The sequence below is a fragment of the Oryzias latipes genome, chromosome 6 (genome assembly GCF_053564925.1).
Source record: "Oryzias latipes strain Hd-rR chromosome 6, Olatipes_Hd-rR_3.1".
NCBI classification, from domain to species: domain Eukaryota; kingdom Metazoa; phylum Chordata; class Actinopteri; order Beloniformes; family Adrianichthyidae; genus Oryzias; species Oryzias latipes.
This window is the reverse complement of record NC_136242.1, coordinates 16,433,676-16,461,519: the sequence shown is the minus strand read 5'-3', so window position 1 is coordinate 16,461,519 and position 27,844 is coordinate 16,433,676. Positions and strand designations below refer to the sequence as shown.

Below are 27,844 nucleotides of genomic sequence, written 5' to 3'. Positions count from 1 at the left end.
CATAAAGTTTGTTTTTTGTTTCCCTGAGTAGGAAAACGAGACGGTGTAAAAGGCCTTCACCCACCTGATAAACTATTGCTTAAAGCCACTTTAAAACAGTGCTCATTGGAAGCAAAATATAATAAATATGGGGTATCTAAGCCTACTTTGTAACTTTCCCTCAGAGCATCATTTCTTTGACAGCATCTGGGATTCAAACTGTTGGTTAAGTCTGTCTGTATTTACAACAGTCACTTGAATTTAATTAGTTACTTATGGAAAAGCCATTTAAAAAACATCACATTTAAGGAGGAGAACTACTAGGTTATGCACATCATAAAAAAGCACATTTAAGCGTGGTGTGTTTTGGCTCAAAGAGGAGAAGTTTTAAGTCAGTGTTATATGACAGGGGTTATTTCTCTCAGGACTCGCCACCCATGGTATCCATGTCTGAACCTACACCAGCTCTCTCTCTCACTTTACGGGTGGAGGACAGAGAGAAAAACAGGATTTGTTTATGGATGTCCGGTATGTGAACAGTTTGACTGATGGGCAGCTAAATAACACAGGCGGATCCTTATTAGAGGCTGAGGGCTGCCAGCTCTGACGGATGCGTGGGCATGTCCTCCTTAGTAAATGATCAGGTGTTAGACTGTCTGCTAGGAAGGAAGTCCCTATTAACTTTGAGAAGCCTGGGGCTCAGCAACCTCAGGCATGCTTGCTCCCACTCATGCATTTTCCCATTCAAGCAGCAAAGGCCTCACTAAGGTTCAATACTGCTCAGGAGAGCTGGTGTGCTTCTGCAAAAAAGCCTGATTGGGACGAAGTATCTGCAGCTGTGGAGGTGTTAAAATAAATCTATCAACATCTTTTATGCTTGTGCTTCCCAAGAGGGTGATGTCTTAATTTTCCGACTTTTGTTTATTCAAACCGTTCATTTTTGTGGCAAAAGGTCAATTTTGTTAGAAATGGATCAGGGTTTTACATGTGGTTGCACAGTACCCGGTCAGAGCTTTTTCTTCTTTTTTTGGGGGGGAAAAAAGTTAGGGAAGTCATCAGGGAAAAGTCCATGGAGCTACTGCCCAAATGAGAAGTTCCAGCAAATCTGACTTTAATAAATTATCATAACTATTAAATAAAAAAATGAAAAAACTATTTTTGCACAACCTAAGATAAAAGAAAACCAAATCAGGCTGTTAAACTATATCTCTCCTTGTTAGAATTTTCATATTGTTGCAGATCATTATGAAACTATGTGGACACAGTTATTTTTTCTTTAATAAAGTACAATGGAAGTTAATCCTTTTTTTATTTATTTTTTTATTTTCTAACTTGTACTGTCCAACAGCTGAGCAAGCAGATCAGCGCTGAGTGCCTCTTGTATTGGATAGATTTTATTGTTACAATTAGGGTTCGTGGATCTTCAGACAGACTGAGTGTATATTTGAATAAACCCCTCTTGTATTTGAGGCTAAGCTTTATTTATGAAAATTATTTTTGTTTGCATTCCTTGTCGGACCGGACAGAAAAAAGAAACAAAAGAGGAGAGAAAGAAACAGAGTGGGATGTCAGAGATGGGGGATGAGGGGTTAAAGGTGGGGGATAGTCGATATTAAAAAGTTAGAACATTAAAGTGTTGTAAGTAAATTAGATTACATAACTTAGTTCACACAGCCAAAAAAAAAAAAAAAAAGTCTGCTCACAACTATTTACAGGTTAGAAGTATAATCATGCAGTAATCATTAATGATTTTTCTCCCAAGATTTCTAAACATAGACAGGTACACACAATATTCACATTGCCGATATTCATGAAGAGTGGTGTAGAAAAAGAGAAAAAACAAGAAGAAGAGGAAGACGCCCCTTCCTGCTTATCCAAAGTGAACACCATGGGCTAAAATGCGCATTTAGTGCATTCTTTAATGCACGTCAAATGCGCAGTGTGTGTTCACGCGATCAACGTGACTCAGCTGATTCCGACATGGAGATCTGCGGTTTTTCATATCAACCTTACACCAATATGCAACACACTACTAACATGAAGTGTAGCGCAAAGTTGCTTTTTTTCCCCAAGTCCGAATCAGTTGATTTATGTCTATTGCGTAAGCACTTCACTGCGGCACAAGGCTGCGTTTCTCCGCTTCAGAGTCCGCTGGAATAAGGTTATTTGCGTAAATGATTGAAGAGTAACTGTTGTCAAAAGAATGCAAACACAAGAGGAGAAGCTAGTGTCATAGGGTTAACTAGACCAATAACCAGAAGAATGTGTTACATTCTCTATGATAAGAACACAAGATACATTTAAAAATGGGGAAAGCGAACGTTAGCCAAGAAGTTAACATATTTTTATGACAGAGATCAACATGGAGAGCAGCACAATGTTTTCTGCTCAGGATTTTCAATAGCTAACTGATCGGTATTGGAAAAAATTCTTCCGGTCTTGAAAGTTGCATTTTCTTTTGAATCCGAATACACAAACAAATGTGTGCTTAACTTCTCAAATGTATTTTAACTACGCAACTTGTAAAAATTAGCTAGCAAACAGTAACCAGGGAACACACTTCCAAACCAAAGCATGCTGGTTGAGAAAATTAGTAACCTTGGCTTAGCATTACAATCTCTGTCCCGACTTTCAGCATAAGAGCTTATTTTGGGAATCTCCCTCTCCCTTCAATGACGTGAACAGAAATGGCCCGTGAAACGAACATATCACACCTACACAGCCACTTCACTCCCATCATTAACACCAAACTTTAGCGTCTAGAACAGCTCTTTTTCCTCGTAATCCATCTGCACCACAAAGCTCAGCTTTCCCTGGGGACCGTATTATATAAACATGTTCAGCTTGCCTCAGTATTTCCAAAGCCACCCATGTGAGCCATACCCCATCAGAGCGAAAGAGGATCTTGCTCTGAATTTCTGCTGCTATATTTACAGATCCTACAAAACAAACTTTAAAAAACTGATTCCCTTTTGCTCATGAAGCAGAGAAGCAATGAAAGGCTGGCTTTATATGCTTGAGGGTAGGCACAGGTAGCTAAAAACAAACAGCTGCAAGCTTTCCTTGCCGTACTTTACAAGGGACACCAGATTGGAGAAGTATGTTGGCTGTTGTAAGCAAATCCGACTGGTGGAAATGATGGAAAAATACAGTTGGGCGGAGAACAAGCTGACTGGCCAAACCCAAGTCTGATTAATGTTTCACACAGAAACAGTTTCTGTAATGGATTCACTGTTCATTAGTAAATTGACATTACACAGGTTGTCGGCAACTCCAGATTAATACATGCCAAAAACATTCAAATAAGACAGTATCTACAGCACATTTTGTATTAAAAAGGAACATTTTTCAATGCTATTACTGTCAGAATGGGGAAAATGTCAGAATAATAAAAGAATAATAAGAATAATAAACTAATAAAATTCCTCATAAGTATATGACAGTGAAGGGTAAAAAATGAATGACTTTCAAAAAAATTTTGTCATTGTCATGCAGCTTTTGACCAATTATTTTGCTTCACAGAGGTTTGCATCATATTATAACACTGTGTTTTTAATTTTCTTTTACCATTTTTTTTTAAAGGTGCCTTTTACTCCACTACTATTATTATACTCAAACATAATGTAAGTGTAATGGTTTGGGTTTCTTTGTATTGGTTTTTGCTTTCCACTTTGTTTTTGTCATGTTTGAATTCTGTTTCCTGTTTTATTTTGAAAGATTTACTGTTATGTCATGGTTTTGAGTTCTACTTCCCTAGTCCCAATCTCTCCTGATCATGTTCATTTGTGTCTTGTCAGTGCCGTTTGTATTTAAGTCTTGTCTCTGCCTTCCTCTTGTGCTGGTCCCGTTTCTGCATTTTTAGGTCCTTCACGCTCCCCAGACCTCCCTACCTGCTCCCTACCTGATAGTAAATGGTACTGCAGAGTTTTTAAATTGGGGGTTTTGTTCTCTAATATGCAACCATCAAACCACAAATATCTGCAAGGTCAAAACTATACTGAGAGTGTCAGGTTCAAAGGTTTTGAATATTAATCACGATGCAATAATGACTAGATTTTTTTTTGGTTGCCACCAGTAATAAAACGTGAATTAAAACCATATTTTGATTGTACTTTTTAAAAAAGTATTTAAACATGTAAAATTAGTCTTAGTTTTTTTCCATATCAACAACAGCCTGCATTTTAGCTTTTGAAAAAGCTTTATTGTATAAAAATATCAATGTCAATTCATTTCAATACAAACGTTTCCAGTTTTGTTTTTGTTCCTGTCTTTAATGACATTTTTCTCACACATGAGCTCAACACAATTAGGACTCCACACATTACCCAATTAAGACTTAGGATCTACACATTTGAAACAGACTCCTCCTTTAATCAGCTGTACAGTTTTACTTGTTAGGTTTGTTATCGGAGATGAAATCGTGACTGTTATGTTATAATTCATACAGAAAAAAATCAATTGGTTTTTGCTGCAAATAGTACGTTTTAAATGCTATTTTGTAATCCGATCATCCTACACTTTGTTTTTCTTGAAAAAACTTTTCACTGTATTTTCTAATCAGATTTAAGTGGGACATTTCAGTTAAATAAAATCCTAAAATAAATAGTGAATGTTTTCCAGTTCAATAATGAACTCATTAAAATGTTTTTCTTAAGTTAAACCTTTTAAATGTTATTTTTCAGTTCAAATCAGCCTTCCTATTCTCTAGTTTTGTATCGACATCTTCTTATAGTGTCAGGGTTGTGAAAAGTGCTCAGTAGTCTCCAGTACTCTCTGAGTAGCACAAAATTGAGAGGTGAAAACTGAGGCTTGGGAGTGCCGTGCCAGTCAGTGTTCTCCGGTGAGAACGAAGCGGGTGGGCTCGCTTGATACAGGATAAAGCTGTCCAGAGGCTGCCTTCAGCATCCCCGTCTGTCTGCCAAGCACTGCTAGCAGGCGGAGAGGACAAGACCGTTCAACAAGACCTCTGCATTGAATGCAGTCCATTTAAAATAACTTATGGATAAATAAATACAAGCCCGAACTTCACTGTACAGTAATTGGACAGGAAACCAATAGAGACAAGCTCATTTACAGTAAATGGATCAGCTTTGAGTTGGTGAAGTGTACTTGGCTAACACTCTGCATTAAAACCATTTGGAAATTTCAAGCAAAGCAATTTTTTTTTTCAGCGTTGAAATATTTTGCAAGAAGACAAAACTGTGTTTGTGTGTGTGGGTGAATGTTAAGCATTGATACATTCTTTTAAAGCAATGGACCAGTCCAAGAAAGTAAAGGCAAGAGGAACGCATTCTCACACAAGATTGCTTCATTTTCTGCATTAAGAAAAATATTACCAAATCATGAACACATAATCTCCCTCTTACTTTCAGTGTCAGACAAACACACACCGTTACACACACACATGAACACACAGAAATGTATAGTGGTTAGTCTGGCCAACCTTGTTGACCCACCGGCTTAGCTGTGGTTGCACGCTGAACGCAAAGCACTCATTAACAATTTGAGTCTGCTCTTCGCTTAAGCAAACAAACAGCCTCAGCACTCATTACCATAACACAGTGCGTGTGGTCTTCTCAGTCAGACTTCTATTGATTCTTTAATTTCGCAGAGTCCGGGCGAAATGGCAGCATTTGTCAGACGAGTTAAGGACACGGAGCGGGCCTGCATGCAGCGTGTTCCAAAGTGCTTCAAACAGCTGTGGACACATTTTTCATCGGGGCAGCGGCTGCGGCCGGGAGTGTGCTCCAGAGTCGGTCCCACCACATCATCCCAAGCCACAAAACAGAAAACACCACAGTTGGTTTCATGTCGTGTGTAAAATGCCATCTTAACTTAGAGTGTTTGCTCCATCTCAAACAGGTCCATTTTCTGCCTTCAGACAGAACTATCCTTGCACGGTCAGGCTTGACTGTGAGCACTCCTGTGTGTGTGTGTGTGTGTGTGTGTGTGTGTGTGGTTTGGCTGCTGGGCAGACGTTTATGGTAATGGTTTGGGTGATAGGTCAGGGGCAGGAGGGTGGCGGTCAGCTGTGATGAGAGCTGCGTCTGGGGTCGCGAAAGTGTGTTTGTGTGTGTTTTCAGGGGTGGGGGGGTGGGGGTGGGGGGGGGGTCAGACATTAAACAACTTATGGGTTTATGGGACAAGTGCGTGGAAAAGACCCCACACCCACTCCTTAAAGAGCCTGGAGCACAGGGCCACTGCAGAGAGTACGGCACCCCACTGCCAGCAGCTGCCAAAAGAGAAATGCTAATGTGGTGGGCACCTCATGAGGCCAGGTCAGAGACTCAAGCTGTGGACTTGTTTTTCTACTTTTTGAGTCACTCTGAATCACTTGTACGCCATGATTGAAGACACGTTTTAATGATACGCTGAATAACATTTGGAAACTTTTTTTTTGTGTGAAGTTAAACAGATGAGTGCAAAAACACAAGCCAGATGAGAGCAGAGCTGTGTCAAGCGTGAATCATTTCATCTTAGAAATACATTTTACAGGCTAAATGTCCAATGGCAGATATTTCCTGTCTGAAAAATTATGATTTAATGTACCTGTGCTCCAGCCTGAGCCTGGACAACATGCTTTTGTACTGGCAGGACCTCCCCGACTCACTGTCTCCAGGAGCTTGACATTTATGGTTAACATAAAAACAACATCTAGTTGTAAATATGAAATCAGCCCAAAAGCACTACCTGAGAAGGATTATCATATATCAAGCGGCTGCAACAGAAACAGACAAATCTTGCAGCAACTTTCAGATCAAATAAATGCATGACGAACGAGGCTGTGTTTTGCTAACCCTGAGCAGGAATTAGGTAATGTTCAGGATGTGTGCCTCTTAAATTGTGGAGTAGTGACCCTTCTCCGACACTTTGACTAAACAGTCCATTGTGCATTGTGGGTTAAAAGCTCATTTGAACTGGAAACAGAGGAAAAAGCTGACAAGCAGGTGGTATATTATAGAAACTCAAATACAGGTAAAGTAGCATTAGATGCAAAGATAAAGTATCAGAATGTCTCATTTTTTGGCCTGACCTCTTGCCAAGACTTAAAACTTTTTGCATATGTGAAAAATATTGGATGAAGTTGGAGATTTAGGATACTCAAATCAGTATTAGTCCTAATGCAACTTATAAATTATGAGCAAAATGTTGCAGGTTGTGTTTTTAATGGAAAGCAAACACTTTAAGTCTCCACCACTCTGCTATGTTTACACAAGTTTAAGTTTACATGAGTTTTCGCCACCCGTTTAAACTCTCTAAAGTGGAGTCAGCTTATGGGGACACAGACCCAAATCAGGGCAGGACCAGCTAGATCCAAATGATCATCAGTGTAAATTTGGTGACAAATGAAATGAAGTGTAAAGCTTGGTTTTCAACTGGCTGCTAATTGATTTGAGGAAGATCACTCTGCTGCCAGTGTTGGACTGGACTCTGTTTGGGTTGGTTCAGATTTTGGGTCTGAATGTCTGAACTGAAATTTGGTTTTGGCTGATCTTTCTGGAGAATAAATTGCGAGTGCTGAGATTCCTGTTCCCTGTTGATTTAACAGGAATTATAATTTAGGGCAGCGTTGAAGTGAGAGCGTTCAGAGAACTGATACAGTGGAACAAGGTTTAAATGATAGTTGTTCATTATTATTTCATTTTCAAAGCACCTTCTGTTTACTTTAGAGTATGCACATAAAAAGTGGCAGGAAGGGGTATCTGTAATTTGGCTGACAGACTGTTCCAACAGCTCTCATGGGGGAGTTTCAAAATGTCTAAAAGACCTATCTGGAGGTTCTCATTGCTGTTGTTTTGCATACACTTAAAGCACTTTTTTCAAAAATATGCAACAAACTTTCCCAAATAACAACTAGAGAGTCTTTGCTGAAGTTATAACACGGATAGAGTAAAATATGTCCCACAAAAAATCAGGAAAATTGTTAATTTGATGGCATTCTGACGTTTTATTTGACAAACATCCCATAAATTATTGATTATAATCAATTTCTATCATTTTGAAAAGACTTTATAATGGTATAGGCCAAATTGATTTGATGCAATTAACAACTTGCCTCAGACTGATCGATGTGGTTGGATCATAGCAATATAAATTGAATATTTGTTACACCATACTCAGTAAAATACACTTTTGTCTGCAAAAGTAAACATAAATTCCTTTATTAACTCTATTCATAATGTCGAAATTTCCTTTAAACAAACTCTGTTGGCAACAAGGTATTTACAAAAACGATGCCCATTAAATTCTAGTAAAATACTGATTGGTTCTTCTGGAAACATTTTCTGACATTTTTTAAACTCACTTTGTTAGATTTTACATCGTATGGGAGAAAATTACAATAATGAGGAGCAAAAAACATGAATAAGATGCATTGGTGTTGTGCGCATATAAACCTCAGGTGATTGAAAGAGCAATAAAAGCAAAAGATTGTTAATTTTAACTCTAAAGAATGGAGTTTTAACACCATAAATGACATGTAAATTTGTGCAGAAAGCCAAAGCATTTGCAGCACAGTTTTGTAGTAATTATTATTTTTGTGTGCATTTCCTGAATTTTTTCCCTTTTAATTAGGCATAACTTAGTAGACTGCATCAACTTACTTCAAAAGGAAGCTTTTTTTTGTGTGGATAGCTTCCATTTTCATTTCTGCTTCAACTCCGGGGAATAATCCTGAAAATCATGCTGCACAATCAGTCTGCACAAAAGTCTCAAACTAAAAATCTGACGTAACCAGTTAACTCAGTTCAAGACACATTAAAGAAATCCTTAACACCCAGAAATAATAAGCAGCAGTTTAGCCGTTTGAAAAAAAAAATAAAAAGCGGGCAGCAAAGTTTTAGCTTCAGAACAAAAATTTAATGACATTAATAACTTAAATAAAAATTTTGGAAGTAAAAAGCATCTGTGAATGAGTGTGTTTTTTAAGCAAATTGATGCTATCTGAGAGATCTGCCAACTTTTCTTTAAAAACACATTCACAAAATGTTAACACATTCAAGTTAACTGCATTTAATGCTAAGATCATGGTGAACCCACTTTTATGTCACTCCTAATAAAGCAAAACCCGCAGTTAAAAACTCTTGCACAATTTAAGCACCAGAAAACCCCCAACTGAGGGAAAGCCTGTGAATAAACGTAGTGTTCAGTCTGCTGGTCATTTCTGAGTAAAACAATGCATGCCTGCTGAAAGTAGTTGAGGCACTGGGAGGTAAGAGGGAATCAAGAGCATTCCTCACATGACAGTTATGATTGGTAGGTGTGAACTGAGTTGCAGAAAACTCCTCCAACGGCCCACAATACGACATTATGAGATATGCCTCAAATGAACTACGTGAAATGGTGCGTACAGTAACTCGCAGTTAAAAAACCATTAAGAAGGAAAAGTAACTCTCCAAAAGTCATTTTTCATGTGAGGTTTTCCAGGATAACAAACCTGAAGTTCCCATGTGAACAAATCAAAGTTGTGAATGCAGAATAAAGAGGCCATTATCGAATAGGCTTTGGAAGCTCTGATTTTCTTCAGCAATTATGCTTTAATTAACTTTTTTGATTTTTGTGCCTGCTTGTAAGTTAGCTTACTCTCATAAAAATACAATAAATAACCCCATCATTTGTTTTAAATCACGCGGATTTTTCATTTAATGGCAGACAAGGGGGAAAAAGTGGTAAATATGCATTAGGATTTGCATTTTTAGAGGATCGTGACATGATGCACCTTCACAAGAGCAATGACTGTGGCCATAACATGAGCCAAAGTTTATGACATAACAGGGCGGACCAACAGAGTGAGAAAGTAAAACCTGTCTAAAAATAGGTACTTAACTCTATATGAGAAATGACTAGAAATGAGTTGTGTTTGTAACTGTGTGGTAGAAAAGCGTTTTCAACCAGAGTGGGTGAGTGGGTGGGTACACATAAAGCCGAATGTGAAGTAGGTGCAATATAAAAATGAAAAGGTGAAAAAAAATGGGTAAGAATACAGTTCTGTGTTGGGAGTGCAATTTAGCACGAACCCAAAGCTGCTTTCCTGGCTCACATTCTGTATCCATTTGTCAGCCAGGAAAGGGGATTTTTTTTTCTTCTTGTTTTTTTTTCTTTCTCGCAGGTAAAGTTCCTGCTGAACAGAATCAGATGAGGTATTTTTTTCCCTGACCGAATGTTAAAGTGCTTGACGTTCAGGGCACACTCTGGGGAAAAAGGAAGAAAGCTGAATTGTGGATACATCAGGGGGGTCTCCCAGCCTCAAACCCTTTCTGGACCCCTTTGCTTAATTGTATTACGAGTGCTTGTTAAATATTTCCCCTTGTTAAATCATCAACCACTAACTAATGTCCTCACTGATCAGAAGGGATTTTAGTAATCACTGCTTCACATAGACGTTCTTTGTTTCATTCATGAAATAAAAAAAGAAGTACTGCAGCCTCACAGTAGAAATGGGTTAAAATGACCTCGAAATAAAACTTTTTGACAGTGTGTGCAATAAAATAACTTTTTTTGTGAACATAGTGTATCAGATACCAGTGGAAGACATTTTGGGAAAAGAGAATGGCAACATTGTTACAAACAAATTGCTATGTGTTAATACTTGGGGCTATGTACAGTACCTACCAGATAATATTAAGTTTTGTTTACACATGCATATTATGTAGATGTCTCATGTGACTTAAAGAGAGCCGCTCGTCAATTTTAGATGCTCTGATCTGCGTTCCCATCTGAATACTTCTGTAAACTTTCTCTGCGACGGACCGGCATCCTCTCTGGGGGGTACCCTGCCATCCCCCAACAACCTCTTGACCCCAAAAAAGATTAAGCAGGTTCAGAAAATGGTTGGATGGATCAATGGATAGATTTTTTGTCAACCCAACTCTTACACTGTTTGCCTAATTAACGCAATACCAGTAGATTCAGATGTGGAGAAATGCAGCCTTGTGCAGATATGCAACACTTTAAAGTAGTGAGGTGCTTTTACAATCAACATAAATCAGGTAATTCTGTCTCGAAGAAAAACGACTTTTTGCTGTTATCTAACACTTCACGTTTGTAATTTGTTGCCTATAGGTGCAAAGCCGATTTAAAAAGAAGATTTTCCTTGCGTGAGAATCGGCTGATTCCCGTTGATCATGTTAACAAAGAGTTACGGTACGTTCAAGAGCGTATGTTAGGTATCGCCAGCCAAATCTCCAATGTTAAAGCGTTAAAGACTTTGTTTATTTCATTTGCATTTAGAACTTAAGTCTTCTGCTTTACAGGACTATTCAACTTCAACATCACATTTAAAGTTCTACTTCAATCATCTTTTGACCTGTTGTCAAAGCATTCACATTGGTCTTTTAATTATTTTGCCGCTTTTAGCTAAAATAAAAAAACCTACATATTTCAACCCTTGTGCTAACTTAGATGGCCCCACCCTTACATTGACGTGTTATTCCTACCATGACAAAGATGGATAAGGGTGGAAAGATTTCATGTAATCCATGGACACAGTGAGGTTCACAAATCATTGAAAAAAAAGGTTCAGCGCACTGTCTAGTGGGTCTAGATGACCCAACTCCCAATGTTAAAGTGCCTAGGAGAGCACAAGGGTTACATAACGAGAACTATTGGAGCTATCTAGCCAAACAGCTTTGAGCCAGATACCAGCTCAGACGAGGAAAACGAATATGTATGTGGATCTGTTCATCTGCAAGTAGATGCATCAGAATGGAGCAGAGCAGGTAGCTTGTGGTCCACTGATTGTAACGTCTACGTAAAATCTACAATCTTTTTCAAACAGTATTTTTTGTCTGCTCCTGATTTACAACAAGTTGAATAAATAAATACTCAGAAATGCAGTTTTAAGCTTAATTTTCAGAAAAATGCTACAAGAATGTTAACCCCCCCCCCAAAACACCATTTTCATCAGAGTAGGTCTTTAAGGATTATGACTCAAAATTAAATTACATTTATTTTTATTGTTAAAACACAGAAAATATCAGCAAAGTCTACAAAAATAATAATACAGAGGTATTTCTCATGATTTTAGAATCCACAGTTCAGAAGTCACAATTTACCCTTTAAAAATAAATTGTAATTCATTTATTATTTTATCTTTTTACAAGAATTTTTCTTATCTTTTTATCAGTGGAACCATTTTGGTCATTACTTTCCATTGACTTCCAAACTTTGGAGTGAGTTTCTACAGCACTCCCTGCTTGTTTGGCCCCAGATGCACCAATACAAATGTTGTAGCTTTAACGTTACACCGTTAACACCATGATGAATATTTAGGGTTTTGTTTAGGATCCAAACACTGAATTGGAGATTGAGTACTGCACTTTGAGGACCAAGCTCCCTAATTTTCTTGTTAGCTGAGAACCAGGGATCCCTCAGAAGCCACTGTGACCATCCGGTGGTGAGCTGAGGAGGAGTGGAGGTGAGCTGAATAGTCTGCAGTGAAGGGTTGTGGGTTGGGTTTCTCTGAGGTTATGGTCATTCTCCCATGGGAAAGTGGTTAGGCCAGGCTGTTTACCTTGGACTAAGTCTGGCCCTATCCTTAAACCGTTCATGCTTTACTTGGTAACTTTTGATTACTCAAAGTGAATGCACGGCTGAAATTGTAGTGCTTTTCGCTCTCATAAATGGAGTTAATTTTGAAAGTGCATTAATTATTTTTATATATAACACAAAATGTGCCTGTTTCATGGTATTATTCATGAGCGGTGATTTGTGTTTTGCGTAGATACCACCTTTGAGTCACAGCAGGTGTGTGTGAAGGTTGGGGGAGGGAGGTAGGTAGAAGGTTGGGCCGGGTGTTCGCGCTGGATAGGGGCAGAGGTAGAGCTTGCATCTTCACCAAAGTGGATTTTCTCTCAGTTGCTCTTCTCAGACCGACTCACACAGGCTGGACCGATTTCCTCAGCTCCGTTCTGTCCCAGAGAGGATGCTTCATTCAGACTCTTCATGAGATCACGGCAGAGCAGAGCAGAGTTGCTGCTCTGCAGCTGATGGGCTGCGCTCCTTCTATCTTTATCCCTCTTTCAATTTGGACACCGAGGAGAAATAAATAGCTCAACACACACTGTTGGGAGGCAAATGAATGGAGGAGACTCATGGGGAATTTCCCAAGGCTGTATTTACACCAATGGACCTGGACACAAGATCTGAATGGACCAAACTGCATTTAGCAGAATAGCTTTATCATTTTGTAACTATTTTTTTATTAACAGAAGACTATTGATTTGGACATTTTGTGGGCTTTCATCTAAAGGGAAAATAAAGAAATCCATTCTGTAAGTTCAAGTTTTTGCTTTTATGACAAATAGACCTTTTGCTAAAAACACCAAGTTTTACTCAGCGACTATTGTTTTGACACAACTGTAAAATAAGAACAAATCAAGCTGCAGGCAGATTCTTATAAGGAGGAAGACGTTTGGGCATAAAATTCGAAATAAAGTTTTGATCAAGCAGTGAAGTGACTGATGATATCACTGTGTTCTTCAGATGTTTGGCTCAAGCATGTGCTCTTTAGTATTGATTCATCAGTGGAGTCTGGCTGTGTTCTTGCTGTTCCCTCCAGTGACTCTCGATGGGAGACCAGTTGATGCACTTAATCACAGAACGTGAGTTCATTTTACAATAACTTTAACTTGATGAAAAGAATTTTACTAAAACTCATTTAGAAAAAAGGAGGAATTTTCAAAAGTCCAGATAATAAAAGTTTTTTTTAAAGAATTCCTGTTGTTTGTTTTAGCACTGCTCTGTCTTACGTTGACATTTTTAGGAAAGATTTTTTTTTCCCTTTCTTAGGTTGGTCATAAAGTCAGATTAGTGACAGGCCTCAGACATGTTTATGCTGCCACCTACTGTACTGAGGTTTCCTGAAGCCTGACGTTAAATTTCAGCTGCCACCACATCTAAAACTACAGGACACCGCAACTCAACACTGCGGTGTAAAGACATTTCAACAACATAAAAAAAAAGAACATTATTACTAACAATCTAAAAGAAATTAGGCAGAAAAGCGGATATTTAGGTGGAGTTCTTATGCTGGAGAAGTGACATGAGACACTTGATGCATTTATTTGGGCGAAAATACAATTTTACAGCACTAGTTGTGTTTAAAACATGCTGATCTGTCCGCATGTCTTCTGTTAGGAGGAGGTCAGTGAGCCACGTCCAGCTGATGCACGACAAAAGCAGATCCATGCAGGAGTTCAGACGGAGCATGTGGCTGCATGAGCTGGTGGGGGAGGTGAACACCGCTGATCGGCACGCACCACCCGTACAGAGCAGAACTCCTACACAAACTTTCAGCGGAAACTTTCCACATCAGAAGTCCCCGGGGGCAACCAAGAACCTCCCTGAGAAGTTCAAGGAAGACAGGGAGGGTCCTAACCTCCCCCAGGAGACAAACAAGGCCATGGCCTATAAAGAAGACCCTCTTAAAGTTGCTACTAAGAGGAAAAAGAAGGCGAGGTTAGGCCGGCGTAGAGAGAGTGAGAAAAAGAGGAGGCGAGCGTGACCTGCCATCACAAAGAGGCCATGAGGGACAGAAAGGCCTGACAGAAATATCCCCGGGACCTTTTCCATGGTGCTGCACTAAGACACTGACACTGACTGACTCATGCCTGACAGGCGGTTTATGGTGCCGGGGTTAAGCTTGTACTTTGTATTTTTGTTTCTTCGCATATCTTTTTAGCCTCATATTTATTTGGAGGACCTTCACACCTCTGTAACTCCATTATCCTTCAAAACTATTCTTTTGGAAACGAGTATTTATTTCTTTTCCATAACAACAAAAACAGGGGCACAAAGAGATGTGCTCTTTTCAGTGAATCAAAACAAACTTCTTGACTAACACATGCATCTGTCATAATTTATTACACTTTAAGTATGTATATTTATTTTGTGAATGTCTCAAGGTGCTGCTGACTAAATTCCCTTATGCACTTTAGTTCAATTCTGTTCATGTTCTTTTGTGGTTGGGTTACTGCTTTTCTGTCTTACTTCCCCATCTGTCATGGAGTCACAAGGTATTAGAAGAAGCATCAGACACACTCCCATTATTGCATAATGCTGTTGTTTTGAAAGAATGAGCCAGAGTCGGGGCTCTCGGATTCATTGGTCTGCATTTGCACTGAGGGAATGCTGTAAATGTTTCCAGTTAATCAAGTATTAAAAATGTAGCCTTTTGATTTATAGCGTCTTCATTTGCCAAACTTTAAACTGGGCTGAAGTGAATTTTAAAACCAAATGTTCTTTTTTGGTGTACACTGTTTGCTGGGCAGATTTTTAGATCAGGAAAAGCATAAATCCGTTTCAGATCAATGGAAAGAACCTCTTAACTTTTGTTACAAGAAGTAAAGTGAATTACTTCTCATCAAAAGTTACTTTAAATCTCAAACTTAAAGTTGGTTTTGAGTAGATTTTGATCATAAAAGCTGATAATTTACTGATATTGCTGATCATTTACATGTAGTTTAATGACAATTTGTAATGTGATGTGATGAATTTTTGTCAAGTGTCTGCTGCCCTAATCTTTAATGGTGTTTTATTTTTGATGTAATTTAGGGAGAAAATCAGACAATCAAGAAGATATGCAGCATGGAAATGTATCTGTTCACAAAAACAAGTGTCTAAAGCTACGTACACATGCTGCATATGTGGAGCATTAAAGCCTGCAGGTTTTTGAACATGCTTAGCATATGGTGTTCATACAACGGGATACTAATGCATGTTCTCACAGTGGGAAGACCCTTCCTCTTGTGAATCTCACTCCAGGTTTCTTTCTTTCACAGCTGTTTTCCGATACACGAAAGATTCGGTGCCATAGAATTCTGACTGGGCACAAACAGCAGCTATTGATTTCTCCTTCGTGATTAAACCCATTGGCCACTACCATATCTGAGTCCCTGATTCGTCAAAGTTCAATCTGGTTTAACTACTTATTATATTCTGTATAAATTGACTGAATATGTATAAAACTAAGCGTTTTTTACGTTGAGCCTGAAAATGGAGGTAAAAACGTACGTAGCTATAGAGTTTTGAATGTGGAAGCCCAAAATGGCCATATGTGCACATTCACAAAGACTTTTTATTGTTAGCGGTCACTCAAATGCGTGCTTCTGAGCCTGGTGGGAACAATGCATCAGGGGTAGGGGGAATTTGTCGAGGGCTAAATTGTGAAGACTAATTTCCAAATCAGCAGCTTTTGCGGTCAGTGGTCCAAGAGTTCCTCCAGGGACCAAACAAGGTTTAACTGAGGTAGTGAGTCAAAGAAAAATGGATGTTCAAAAGTTATGTTAAAAAGTCGAGACAAACAAGCCTACTAGTTGATAGAACATGCACAGCTTTTAAAGAGGAGGATTTAACATTCAACAGTCAACTAAGAGCCCCCCCCTCAATAAATCTAACCACAGACAAAAGAGTGTAAGTAGGCTTGTATTTCTTTTATGTGAAGTTGGGCTTTTTGAACTGAAGTAAAAGAGGACAGTTTTACCTACGTATAAGCAAGTGAACTGACCCAGCAACTCTGACTGCTGACCTTAGGAGCTCATTGTGTCCAAACTTGCTTCAGTAGGGGATGAAGTGAAATTTTACAGCGGCATCCTGACTGGAGTATTGGATTTTCACACTTGCCATCACATTCGGAATGATCATTTCCGGTTGCTCATCTGCCTGGTCCATCGGTGAGCTCAGGAAAACAAAGGCTGCTGGATGTGTCCTTGAAGGGCTGGTTAGTGCCGCGGGTCTTGATCTGAACGAACCACCTAAATTCAAATAGTCTTGATCATTCCAGTTGGGTTTCCACTCAGTGCACACCAAATAAACTGCCCTGATCATTACAACTAATAATCTGCTAATGATTATTGACTCTGGGTCCTCATCTATTCATGTTCTCCTGGATCTATCTGTTTATGGAGGTTGTCATTCATCTTGGACGTCTTTCCTGAAACGTTTCACCACACATCTAAGTTGCTTTGTCGATCTGAGTGGTGTTGGGTTCAAGGTCCATGTATATCCTCCAGGGGCGTCACCCACATTCCTGCAATTAGATTGTCACATTTATTTGAATAGCACATTTTGTTTACAAAGACAATTCGAAGTGCTTTACATAAAACATTAAGATAAATATTTAAAATAAATATTAAAGGTGTGATCATTTTAATAAAAATTTAAAGAATGTTGAAAAGAGCTTAATTAAAAGCAAGCTTAAAGGGACAATGCAGATGTCATTACGGGAAACAAAGAAAAGAAACCAGAGAATGATGACTTTGAAAGGACTCTCCTCCCCCTTATGATCTATCATGTGCATTTAATACCATCTACTCCTGAACCATCTCCATCAAACAGCTGGACTTACAGATGCTGTTCTCTCATGATTTCAGTGATATCTCTGTGACAGAATTGGATATGTATCCACCGGTAAATCAAGATCCATCTCTCATTCTCTCACCTACCGTGTTCCTCAAGCCTCAGTCATCCGTCCAGTCCAACTAATCCTTAACATGCTCCCTCTCTGTAGTATCATCAAAGGATCTGTCATGTCATTTGTCAACTTAACTGTATCTAAAAATTGAGTCTAACAGGCTTTTAAGAAATGTTCCAGTATTTTGTGTTTGACTCTTTCTTGTTCTCTCATCGTGGAAGTACTAACAAATCCCTAGGATAAATTTACCGTTAACTGATTTGGCTTTGTCCAGTCGCATCCAGTTACTAATATATCTAGTTAGGTAACAGATTTTCTTGGAATTTTCCTGCTAAAAGGACATTTCTTTTTACTGATAACTAACTCATTTGTCCTCTATCTTACAACTCATGCTCTGGGGATTAAGTATTTGTCCATCTGCTTCCTGTTTTCTTTTTGCTGCAATTTCCAACCCACCTTGTTCATCTTACAGCAAACGTCCCAGTGTGTTTGTATTTGTTTCTTTCATGTCATCTTAAAACCCAAACAGTCACAGCAGATGGTCACACAAACTGACTTTACTTCTGCTTGAGGTTTCTTCCTTTCAGAGGGAGTCTTTCCTCTCCACTGTTGCCCTTTGTATTTGCCATTTACCATTTTACACCAGCTTGGGTTTCTAAATATGATGAATATGGCAAAAACTCTTCGGTATAATCTGTTAGTCACTTATAAAAGTCACCATTAAAAATTTCACACATCTGCTATTAGAGGAATTATCTGGATATGTCTTGCAATAATCCGGAATGAGGTCGATTATAACTGATACATTTGTTTTGATGTTTTTCTGGGTAATGCCACATTCACACCGGCCATGCCAACAGACAATCAAGCGACCACTTCCAATGGAAAAACCTGTATAAATACACGTATATACAAGTTTTGTGCTTCTCATTCAAAACTCTTGCGTTCTCACGTTACAATACAATATTTAAGTCCGTTTTTTGGACTCGACATACAAATTGTGCAACCATTGGGCGCTCATTAAAAGGCAAATCAGTTGAACTTTGACCAATCAGGGATTTAGATTTAGATTTAGTAGTGACGTGTTGGTAGGGTCCTTTTTAATTCACGGAAGTGAATGAGAAATGAATATTTGCAGTTTGCTCCTTACCGGAATTATGATACCAAGTCTTTCATATATCAGAATAGAGAAGTGAAAGAAAAAGCCTGGAGCAAGATTTGCAATGCTTCAACATTCCACCTCTTCTAATTGTAGGTACATGTGCTGGTATTTGGTAGTGACAGCCCACTGTTACATATTAGCATACGGTGTAAACACGTATGCTAATAGTGCATCCAAGATCCCACGTTCAGCGGCTCTATGTAAATGACCTGGATTGAACAAGAAAAGTGCTTTATAAATGCTGCCAATTCACCATTATTCTTGTATTCATGGTCAAGATGATGTGTAGAAGGAAAAAGCAATTCCTTGATATGCTGTTGTCTTTATACAAACAAGTTAAGATATCACTGATCACTCCTTTGTGTAATATGCCAACAAGTGTCATTTTAGCAGCTAGTGAATGAAAGACATAGGTATTGGTAATGGTAAGCTTACCAAATGCATCAATGTCAGCCGTATCCTGCACTAACAGCATCGGTGTACACCACAAACCCATTAGCTGACACAGAGTCATAAATGCTGCAGAAAGCCAGATAAAGCCGCCTCTTGTAGTCTGCAGTTCATACTGAAAAAATCAATCAAAGCAATAGAGAGAAACATTAATATCTCCATAGGAGGGTTTGAAAGGGAGGGTAATCAATACTGGCCATTCTTTCTGTAGAGTTTTATGGTGGCTAAGGAGGGTGGTTGTAAACTATTTTTCATATGGCAACTAAAATAAAAAAACAACATCTTTTTAGGTAGCTGAAGGAGGGAAAGTGGTTACAGAACAGTACAGCACATAGGTTACACTTTTATTCAGCATTCATGTCAGAAGGTGGATCTATTTGAGTGGCTACTAGTAAATTAACTTTAGCAAATTGTAGCATTTTTTCATCTAAAATGTATGTTAAATAATAAAAGAAAACATGTGAATCTGTACAATAATTAAACTAACAGGAAGTCATGAGTGAACTTATGAAATGGAAAATGTTTAATGACAAAAAAATCGTTCATCCTTACTGCAATGAATCACTTGACGAGCTGGTCTTGTTACATGTCATTCATTCTTGTTTAATAAAACTCTATCAGCCGCGCCACAAGGTGCCACAGTCAACTACTGAAACCTCCTGAGATCCTTCAATGACAAAAAGGCAAAACAAAAGTGTTCTGCCAGCAGACTGACCCAATAGATAAGTTCTTCTTGAGTCCAGTGAACCAGAATGAATTCAGCTCAAGCAATGTTTGTTTTTCACGCATTCACATTCAGCTGTCTGACCGAGCAAAGAAGCAAGAGAAGCTGCCACTTGGTTTTTGCCCTGAAAATATCAGCAGGACACAAATCTGCGAAGAAAGACTATCTGGTGAACACAATGTGGGTAGAGGTACAACACAGGAAAGACAGTAGAGAAACAACTATGGTGAGTATCAACCGGCAAGGAATGAAGTTTTTCAAATATTTTCAAAGTGTTTGTCATTTTTGATGCCAGATTCACCTCAGGAAATTCATTTTATATTATCTTACTTTTAAGTGAGTGTTCATTGTCAGATGGCTTTGTAACCCTGGGTCCTCTTAGTATGATGAGAAGAGAAAGACATGCATTTTAATGTCTTCCACAATCTTTTGATGAATTTAAAGACTGATTTTGGACGAACTACAAAACAAACTAGCATTTTCATCCCTGAGACAATTTACTTAGGAACTTTCTGCTGTTTGTCCTTCAATAGTTTAGAAAATTGAAAATGTAACATTACATTTTGTATCACTTGGTTTCAATAATTTAAATACAAAAAATCACAACAATTATTCACTTTTTTAAGTTTATCTAATTGGAAGAAATCGACAATTTAAAACTGTTTAAACTATTGTATTAATTCACATAATGTGTTCCTGCTACCTATGAGCTTACTTAATGTTTTTTGTAATTTAAAAGGTTTATTTCAGTCATTTAATGTATTAAAAAATATACTGAATATTATAAAAGTAAATTCAATTTTACAAAGTTGTAAAGGGAAGCATTTATCAGATACTCAAATTCAGCAGACGTCGGCCCAAATCACTGTAGTGACAATCCATGATGTATTTGTGCAGCTATAAAGCTCTGGATTGTTTCATTTTAACCACATAAGCATTGACTTTATTGAAGATTTTATGACCTCAACTCTGTACTCTTGATTTTCAGTATCTATCAAAGTATCTTTTGCACCACAACATTAGGCATTGAGCTTGCAATATTTAACCTATCCGTCAGGGGTAGAGATGGGGGGCAGCTGCCCCTTTAGCAAAAAGCCCCCCCCCCCCCCCCCACACACACACACACAAACTTGCCCTCAATTTTTGAGTCCACATTAGAATCATTATTGACAAAGATTAAGAAATCATCATTACAAGCTTCTTTAAGCATTAGTAATTTAGTAATAGGACCTCAATTAAACAGAACTGCTGTTTTAACATTAACAATAGTAGCAATAAAAATAAAAGTGTCAGAAATATGTCTTTTTGATCCTTTCATTTGTAATGGCCTCCCCCAATTTAAAATTTTCTAGCCCTGCCACTGCAATCTTTCAAAAACAATACTAAAACAAAGATAAAGACAGACAGTTTTGAATGAAATAGAACCCAACAATTTTACAACTTATGGTATAGTTTTACTCTACAAAGCAGTCTTCCCTCTAAAAACAATGCCTCTTTTAAAAAGATGGTGAAGCTTGAAACTTTAACAGTACGTATATATTCTTTGATTGACAGGTGTCAGATAAGATGGGAGTTCCAAACAGCTATGGAGTAATTTTTGCTTGCACATGTGGAGTCATCTTGGGAATTGGACTATGCGCCAACCTTCTTGTTTTTTCCTTGTTCGCCAAGTACAACACCATCCGCAAGAACCGCTTAGATATTCTCCTCCTCAGCATGACTTTAGCTGACTCCCTGAGCCTTCTGCTCATCCCCTTCACCTTGCACTCCACTGTAAGCCACACTTGGCCTTTGGGAGACACCTCCTGCAAGGTTTACCAGTTTCTGCTGGCATTCAGCCTGGCAGCTAGCACCTACTCGCTGTGTGCAGTGTCGCTGGCCCGTGCCATGATTATCACCAACCCATATCAGCCCCCCACCATGGATGTGGTGATCCTCATGTTTGTTTTGGTCTGGGCTCTGAGCTTCTTCATCAGCGTGCCTCTGCGAATGTTTGCCACCAAGGAAAGTTTGAACCCAAGTTTGGCAAACTTTACCGTCTGCCTTCCAACCATTCATGAGCATCACTACCAAGTGGTTCTGAGCCAGTTTGTGCTTTACTACTTTGTTCCAATGCTGATCATCGCCTTCAACTATGCTCGCCTGGCCCTCTTTTTACACAAGAGTCCTGTAATGTCAGTGTCTAGTGCCAGGAACACTCGCAGAGCATCTGTAATGGTGTTTTTGGCTGCTACCACCTTCTCGGTGTGCTGGCTGCCTGGTTATGTGCTGGAGCTCTGTGTGTACTTGGAATTGTATCGTCAAGGACCAGCCTGGGATATGTTCTATTTCATTTGTACTGTGCTTCAGTACTTGCACCCCAGCATCAACCCTGTGCTCTACGTGCTGCTGTCGAAGCGCCATCGCCACAGGAGGGCAGCCTGGTTCTTCAGCTGTAACAAGACCAGAGTACATCCACAAATCATTAGTGTCACTACAGACACTCTTTGAGTTCAGGTGAATGCAACTAGGTCTGATTAAGCATCCTCTGTAAATACCAACTTTGGAGGTTTTTGTGATTTGTTCCTTGCTTTTAGTTGACAAAAAATTACAGAGCCCTGGACATGACGTAAAAAAAATTGTAAGCTTCAAATTGATAATTTGTGCACATAAATTTGGATTTTGTGGCCACAATTTAGTATGTTCTGCACAGAATGCATATTTTGCAGCCACAATTTGTGCCTTACAATTTACCACCGTAAATAATTTTTGCCCACAAATTAGTAGTTTGTGGGAAAAATTTGGCATTTTATTGGCATTCGTGTGCAAAAAAGTTTGCATTTTGTGCAAACAAATAGCATCTTATTATGAGGCCAGAACAGTCTCATAATTCAGAATTGCACACACTTCGAACGTGTGCATTTCCAAATTTATTTAGCACGTTTGCATAAAATGACATTTGTGAATCGAAGTGTGTGCATTTGTGACTCGGAGTGTGTGCAATTCTGAATTATGAGACTGTTCTGGCCTCATATCTTATGAGCACAAATAAGAATTTTGTGGGCACAAATTAGCATGTTGTGCAGTCAAATTAGCATTTTGTGGCTTGAAGTCAGTAATTTGTGGACAAAAATCTGCATTTTGTATGTGCAAATTAGAATTTGTATTATAGTACCTTCGATTCCTATTAATGTGTGCCCACAAAATACTAATTTGTTTGCTAAAATACTAATTTGTATGCATAAAATGCTAATTTGGGGCCACAAATTATTAATTTTAGGTAACTGTTTTTTTTGTTTAATGTCTTGTCAAATGCCCTGTCAGGAAGCGAGAAAGTGGAGAAAAAATGCTTTTCTTATGATTAAGACTGAACACCACGAGACCTCAAGGTTATCATTTTAGTAAATGATTTCTTTAGTGTTAAAATTTGTTATTTTAACAAACAATTTTAGACAAATGTACAATTAACATAAAATTAATTTAATTGTATGTCTTAATTGTGTTTTGCAATGGCATTTCAAGCATCACAAGATGAATCTTGTTGACTGATATGCAGAATTTGCTGAAAAACAGCGTAACTAGCTTTGTTAACACATTAACAAGCATTATAGTATAATTTTTAGGGTGTTAGTAAGACATTTATTAGTACAATAAGTCTAATAAGGTTAATTAAATTACCTAGTGAACACATTTACAAGCTCTATTATTACAATGTTTTTAAGATGCTAATGATTCCACACTTTAGATGAGGTGCTGCAAAACAATTAATAAACTGTTAACAAAGTTAATTAATACATTTGTTAAGCTTATAAGCAGTTTAGTAATATGGACTTTGAAGACAATGGTCTGACTTTAGATGTTAATGAATCTTATTAACACCTTCAGGTATTTGCAAGACATCTATAATGCTAATAAATATCTTACTAGCATCTGACACATTAATAATGCCTGTTAATTTGTTCAGTTTGTAAATAAAACTTATTAAGATTATTAACACTTAGGCTTGTGTGAGACACCTATAATGCTAATAAATTTCTTACTAGAACCCCAAATAATACTAATACTTCTTAATATGTTAAAAAAGGTTGTTAATAAATCTTATTAAGCTTATTAACATTGACACATTTGTTAGGCATCTATAATTGCAATAAATGTAACATTGGCATCTTAAAAAATTGTAATAATAAGACTTGTAAATGTGTTAACTAAGTAATTTAATTAACCTTATTAGACTTATTGTACTAATAAATGTCTTACTAACACCCTATAAATTCATTTATAATGCTTGTTAATGTGTTAACAGAGCTTGTTAAGGAATCTCAATATAAAGTGTTACCAGTTCATTTAGTTCTTCACTTTTCTCTTTCAGATGCTTCTTATTTGCTGCAGCCTCCTGACACTTGTTCTTGCAGCTATAATGTTTATATTTATTAATTTGCTGCTCTGCATTGTCTTTGGCTTACTTTAGGTAAACACACACAAAAAAGTATGTTGAAAATAAAACAATTTTGCCCCAAGGTCACAGGTTCAGTGCTTTGGCTCTTCCACCAACCAGTGACGAGGACATCCATTATGCACAGGGTTCAAACTATCAACAGAACCAATGAAGCCGGTTCACTGATACACAGTAGGTATAGCCACATGTTAGCCATATCTAAATATGTAAAACACCATGAGCTTATCCTGCTCAGTCATGGTTAATTCAGCACTTTGTGTTTACCAAATCAGAAACACAGAGATCAAAGGACATTTTCACGTTTTCTTTGAGTGTTGATTTTTGTGTTAATTTGAGTTTGAGGATTTCTATAAAGCTTAAACTTATTCTAAAGTACATTAAAGATAATTAAATGCCTCAATATTGAAAGTAATAGAAGTTGTGCACCTCAACTATGAACTGCTCATTCTAATTGCTACAGAAATAAATGGGCAATATTGTATTTTCAGAATGTATGTTTTATATTTCTGTGTGTATTTTTCATGACTGGGAATTGGATTTCTTCCCTCACTTCAACTGCTCCTCTGGTGTGGAAGTGCTTGGATGGGCTGCAGGGGTTGGTATATCAGTGAAATAGTAGTGCTCCCTGGTGTACGAACTATGAAACAGCCACACTTACAAAGAAACTGAAGAACTCACATGCCAATGAATTCAACGTAGCATTTTATTTTTTAGTCAAAAAAAAAAAAAGAGCAAAAAATAATGAATCCTGTGTAAAAATGTAGAAAATGTTTTAAATTAAACTAAATGAACTTCACTGCCTTTTTTACCAAACACCAAACATTGCAGGAGGTAGAGTTTTTCCCAAGTCCCTATAACATTAAAAAAAATTTAAAAAATGAAATTTTACAATACAGATTTGTCAAAAAATTTGTTTTCACTTTTAACCCTCTTTGAGTAGTAAATTAAAAAAAAAGTTAAAATAGATACATCACATAAGAATCAACAATAAATGCCGAAGTGTTTTTATTTTTACACAGCAACAGACCAAGACATGTAAGATTGATGCAAACGCACAAACTACATTTTCCGAATTCCAAATAAACCACATTCCTGACACGCTCCAGGAGTTAGCCAATGGTCATGGCTGGCAGAAAATAGTTGTGGCTACACACTGTAAGATCAGGCAGCTCTTGCCATGAGCTAATAATTCCATGTGCCTTATAGGCAAGTGTTGAAGGAGTGTTGCCTGTTTATTTATAGGAGTCTCCAAGGTTCCAGCACAGGGGTTTGCACTTTAATGCTGGATTCAATTACAGCTCTGCTGAAAGACTAAAATACAAAATTCATTTAGACATAAACATGAGAATAATACCTTTATATCTTAAGTTTGGGTTGGATTCATTTGATTATGTTTATTAAGTTTTGAGTCACCTAAAAAACGAAATATCAATGCACAATTCTTTCTTTTGATGGTGAAGGAAATCCCATTTCAAAGTGAGGGCAAGTTGTATTGATCTATTGCAATGTTGCAATCGCTAGCTTTGCTGTAAGGTAACCAGGCAAATGTAAAAGCAAGCAACGGAAACTAAAAGTAAAATTAAATTTGCAAAAACAACTAAAAATGATGAAAGATTTTCCCTTTATGTCAGGCAAACACAATTTTAAGACATCTTTGAAAACATCCATTTAATCACATGTAAAAGCCTTAGTTTGATCCAATGCCCCTGTCCAGCTGTGTGACCCAACTCCCAAAGTGCCTAGGATAGCACAAGGGTTAAACTGAATTTCAGAACAAGGGAGTGCTTGTAAAGTGCTTGTGTAAATGTGGTGGTTCCTGTGAGGAAAGTAATCAGCAAAGAAAATCCACTCATGGCCTCAAAGACTTGAAATTATTTGTCCTGGTTAAAGGTTTTTGGTGATTTAGCCAAGAATTTCAAAAGATCTTCAACAAAACATGACACAGTGTAACAGGGTGTATTTTTTCTTCATTTTTACTTTCTTTATATTTTCTGATTTTGGATGTATAGTGAAGTGACGGATGAATATTCATTACTGCGTATTTTTAATAACCAGCCGATGCCACTTTTTTAAAATGACATTTAAAAATGCGTTGAGCTGTTGAGCCAAATTAATTTTCACGTATAGTATGTGTAACCCTTGTGCTATCCTAGGCACTTTGATGTTGGGAGTTGGGTCATCTAGACCTACTAGACAGTGCGCTGAACCTTTATTCTTCAATGATTTGTGAACCTCACTGGTGTCCATGGATTACATGAAATCTTTCCACCCTTATCCACCTTTATCATGGTAGGGAGAACACGTTAATGTAAGGGTGGGGTCATCTAAGATTGCATAAGGCTTAATTAGTCAAGTCTGAAAGAAGCTCACCTGAACTTTAATGTTATCACCGGGAGGCTGCGTTGCAGAGGTACAGTGGTCAACCCTCCGATCGAAAGATCGCTGGTTAAGTTCCCACCATGGCTGCCCATGTGTCAAAGTGTTCTTTGGCAAGACACTAACACACCGTCTTTTTGCATTGGTGACAGCGGAGCCTCCATCAGTGCGTGTACGTGTGCATAGATGAACGGAACTGTGACTGTAAAGCGCGATGGGTCTTCTGAGAAGGTAGTAAAGTGCTATATAAGTATACACCACTTACCATTTGTTCCAATGAATCCATTCTGGTCTACCTGAATACCAATGATACGACCCTTTCAGCAAGCTGGAGATCAGAAGTGAACTAAAGTGCTGGTGCAATTCCTGTTTTCTTAATTAAACAACAACCAACAGTGCAGAAAAAAAACCCAAAAAAGGTTTAAAAACATTTTAAATATTTAAAATAATGAAGTAAAGAAGTGTAGACACATATATGACATCCAGAACAAATACATATTTTTCCTGCTTTCTTTCAGCATCCAGTCTGGTCTATAGCTTTTGCTCCCCTCTCATGAGCGCTCTGTGTGAAGGGCAACGAAAAAGAGGGTGAGACATTTTTTGGGTTTTTGCCACTTACACCAAGTCTTGTTGACGCTTTTAAAGTAAAAGTGTCTTGTGTCATTTTTTTAATTCGCTCCGGGCTTTCAACAGTTTGCTCAGTATGGTCCATTTTAAATAATGATGTTGAATATTGTTTTTTTACACAGCACTAAAAATGACCTCTAACCAGGCTATACATCAAACTTTCAGGAAACAATTGATTTTACAACTTGACATGGATACCATCATTTCATGGTTCTTGAGAGAAAATGTGTATTAATGTCAAACTGCAATCACCTATCATGGCACACAGACTTTTTTTTTCTTTCAACCACAACAACAATAAAAAAAAAAACTACAAAAAACACTATTTTTATCAGTTTTCTTTCATTTTAGTTTTAGTTTTAAATGACTGTACAGTATATAATGGTTAACATTCTTTAACCTATATTCTAATTTTCAAATATTAGTCAGGAAACTCAGTCGTAACAGGAAAACTACTTTTGGATCAGCTGATTTAACTAAAACCTCCATGCTAGCCATTTCAGCAAAGTTAACATTTATGTGTTTGTCATTTTTTGGCAGCAAAACAACTGAAAAGCTGTGCTTTGTGCAGGCTGTTTCACAATGTAGGTTTCTGTTAAAAAAAGATGTTGAACAGGCATTCAAATGAAACTATACTGATGTTCAGTGAAGAGCGTTACATTTCATTCAGTCACTGGCGCC

The 27,844-nt window shown here is 37.8% G+C and overlaps 2 protein-coding genes across 2 annotated transcripts; both read left to right on the top strand.

Moving 5' to 3' along the window:
- The first annotated feature begins 12,776 nt into the window (after positions 1 to 12,776).
- Positions 12,777 to 15,155, top strand: pthlhb (parathyroid hormone-like hormone b). The gene is made up of 3 exons (XM_004069526.5): positions 12,777 to 13,250; positions 13,462 to 13,580; positions 14,116 to 15,155. Exons 2-3 carry the CDS (start codon positions 13,462 to 13,464, stop codon positions 14,480 to 14,482), a joined length of 486 nt encoding a protein of 161 aa, XP_004069574.1. The 5' UTR covers positions 12,777 to 13,250; the 3' UTR covers positions 14,483 to 15,155.
- Positions 15,156 to 21,113: 5,958 nt separating this feature from the next.
- On the top strand, positions 21,114 to 22,215 carry LOC101173629 (galanin receptor 2a). The gene has a single exon (XM_004069915.2). The coding sequence runs from the start codon at positions 21,292 to 21,294 to the stop codon at positions 22,213 to 22,215; it is 924 nt and encodes a 307-aa protein (XP_004069963.1). The 5' UTR covers positions 21,114 to 21,291.
- Positions 22,216 to 27,844: the final 5,629 nt, after the last annotated feature.

Bases quoted from the DNA above. Each gene is read 5' to 3' on its own strand.
- pthlhb (XM_004069526.5), top strand. From the start codon at position 13,462: ATGTTTGGCTCAAGCATGTGCTCTTTAGTATTGATTCATCAGTGGAGT. The intron at 13,581-14,115 runs GTGAGTTCATTT...GTCTTCTGTTAG, and splicing joins GATGCACTTAATCACAGAAC to GAGGAGGTCAGTGAGCCACG.
- LOC101173629 (XM_004069915.2), top strand. From the start codon at position 21,292: ATGGGAGTTCCAAACAGCTATGGAGTAATTTTTGCTTGCACATGTGGA.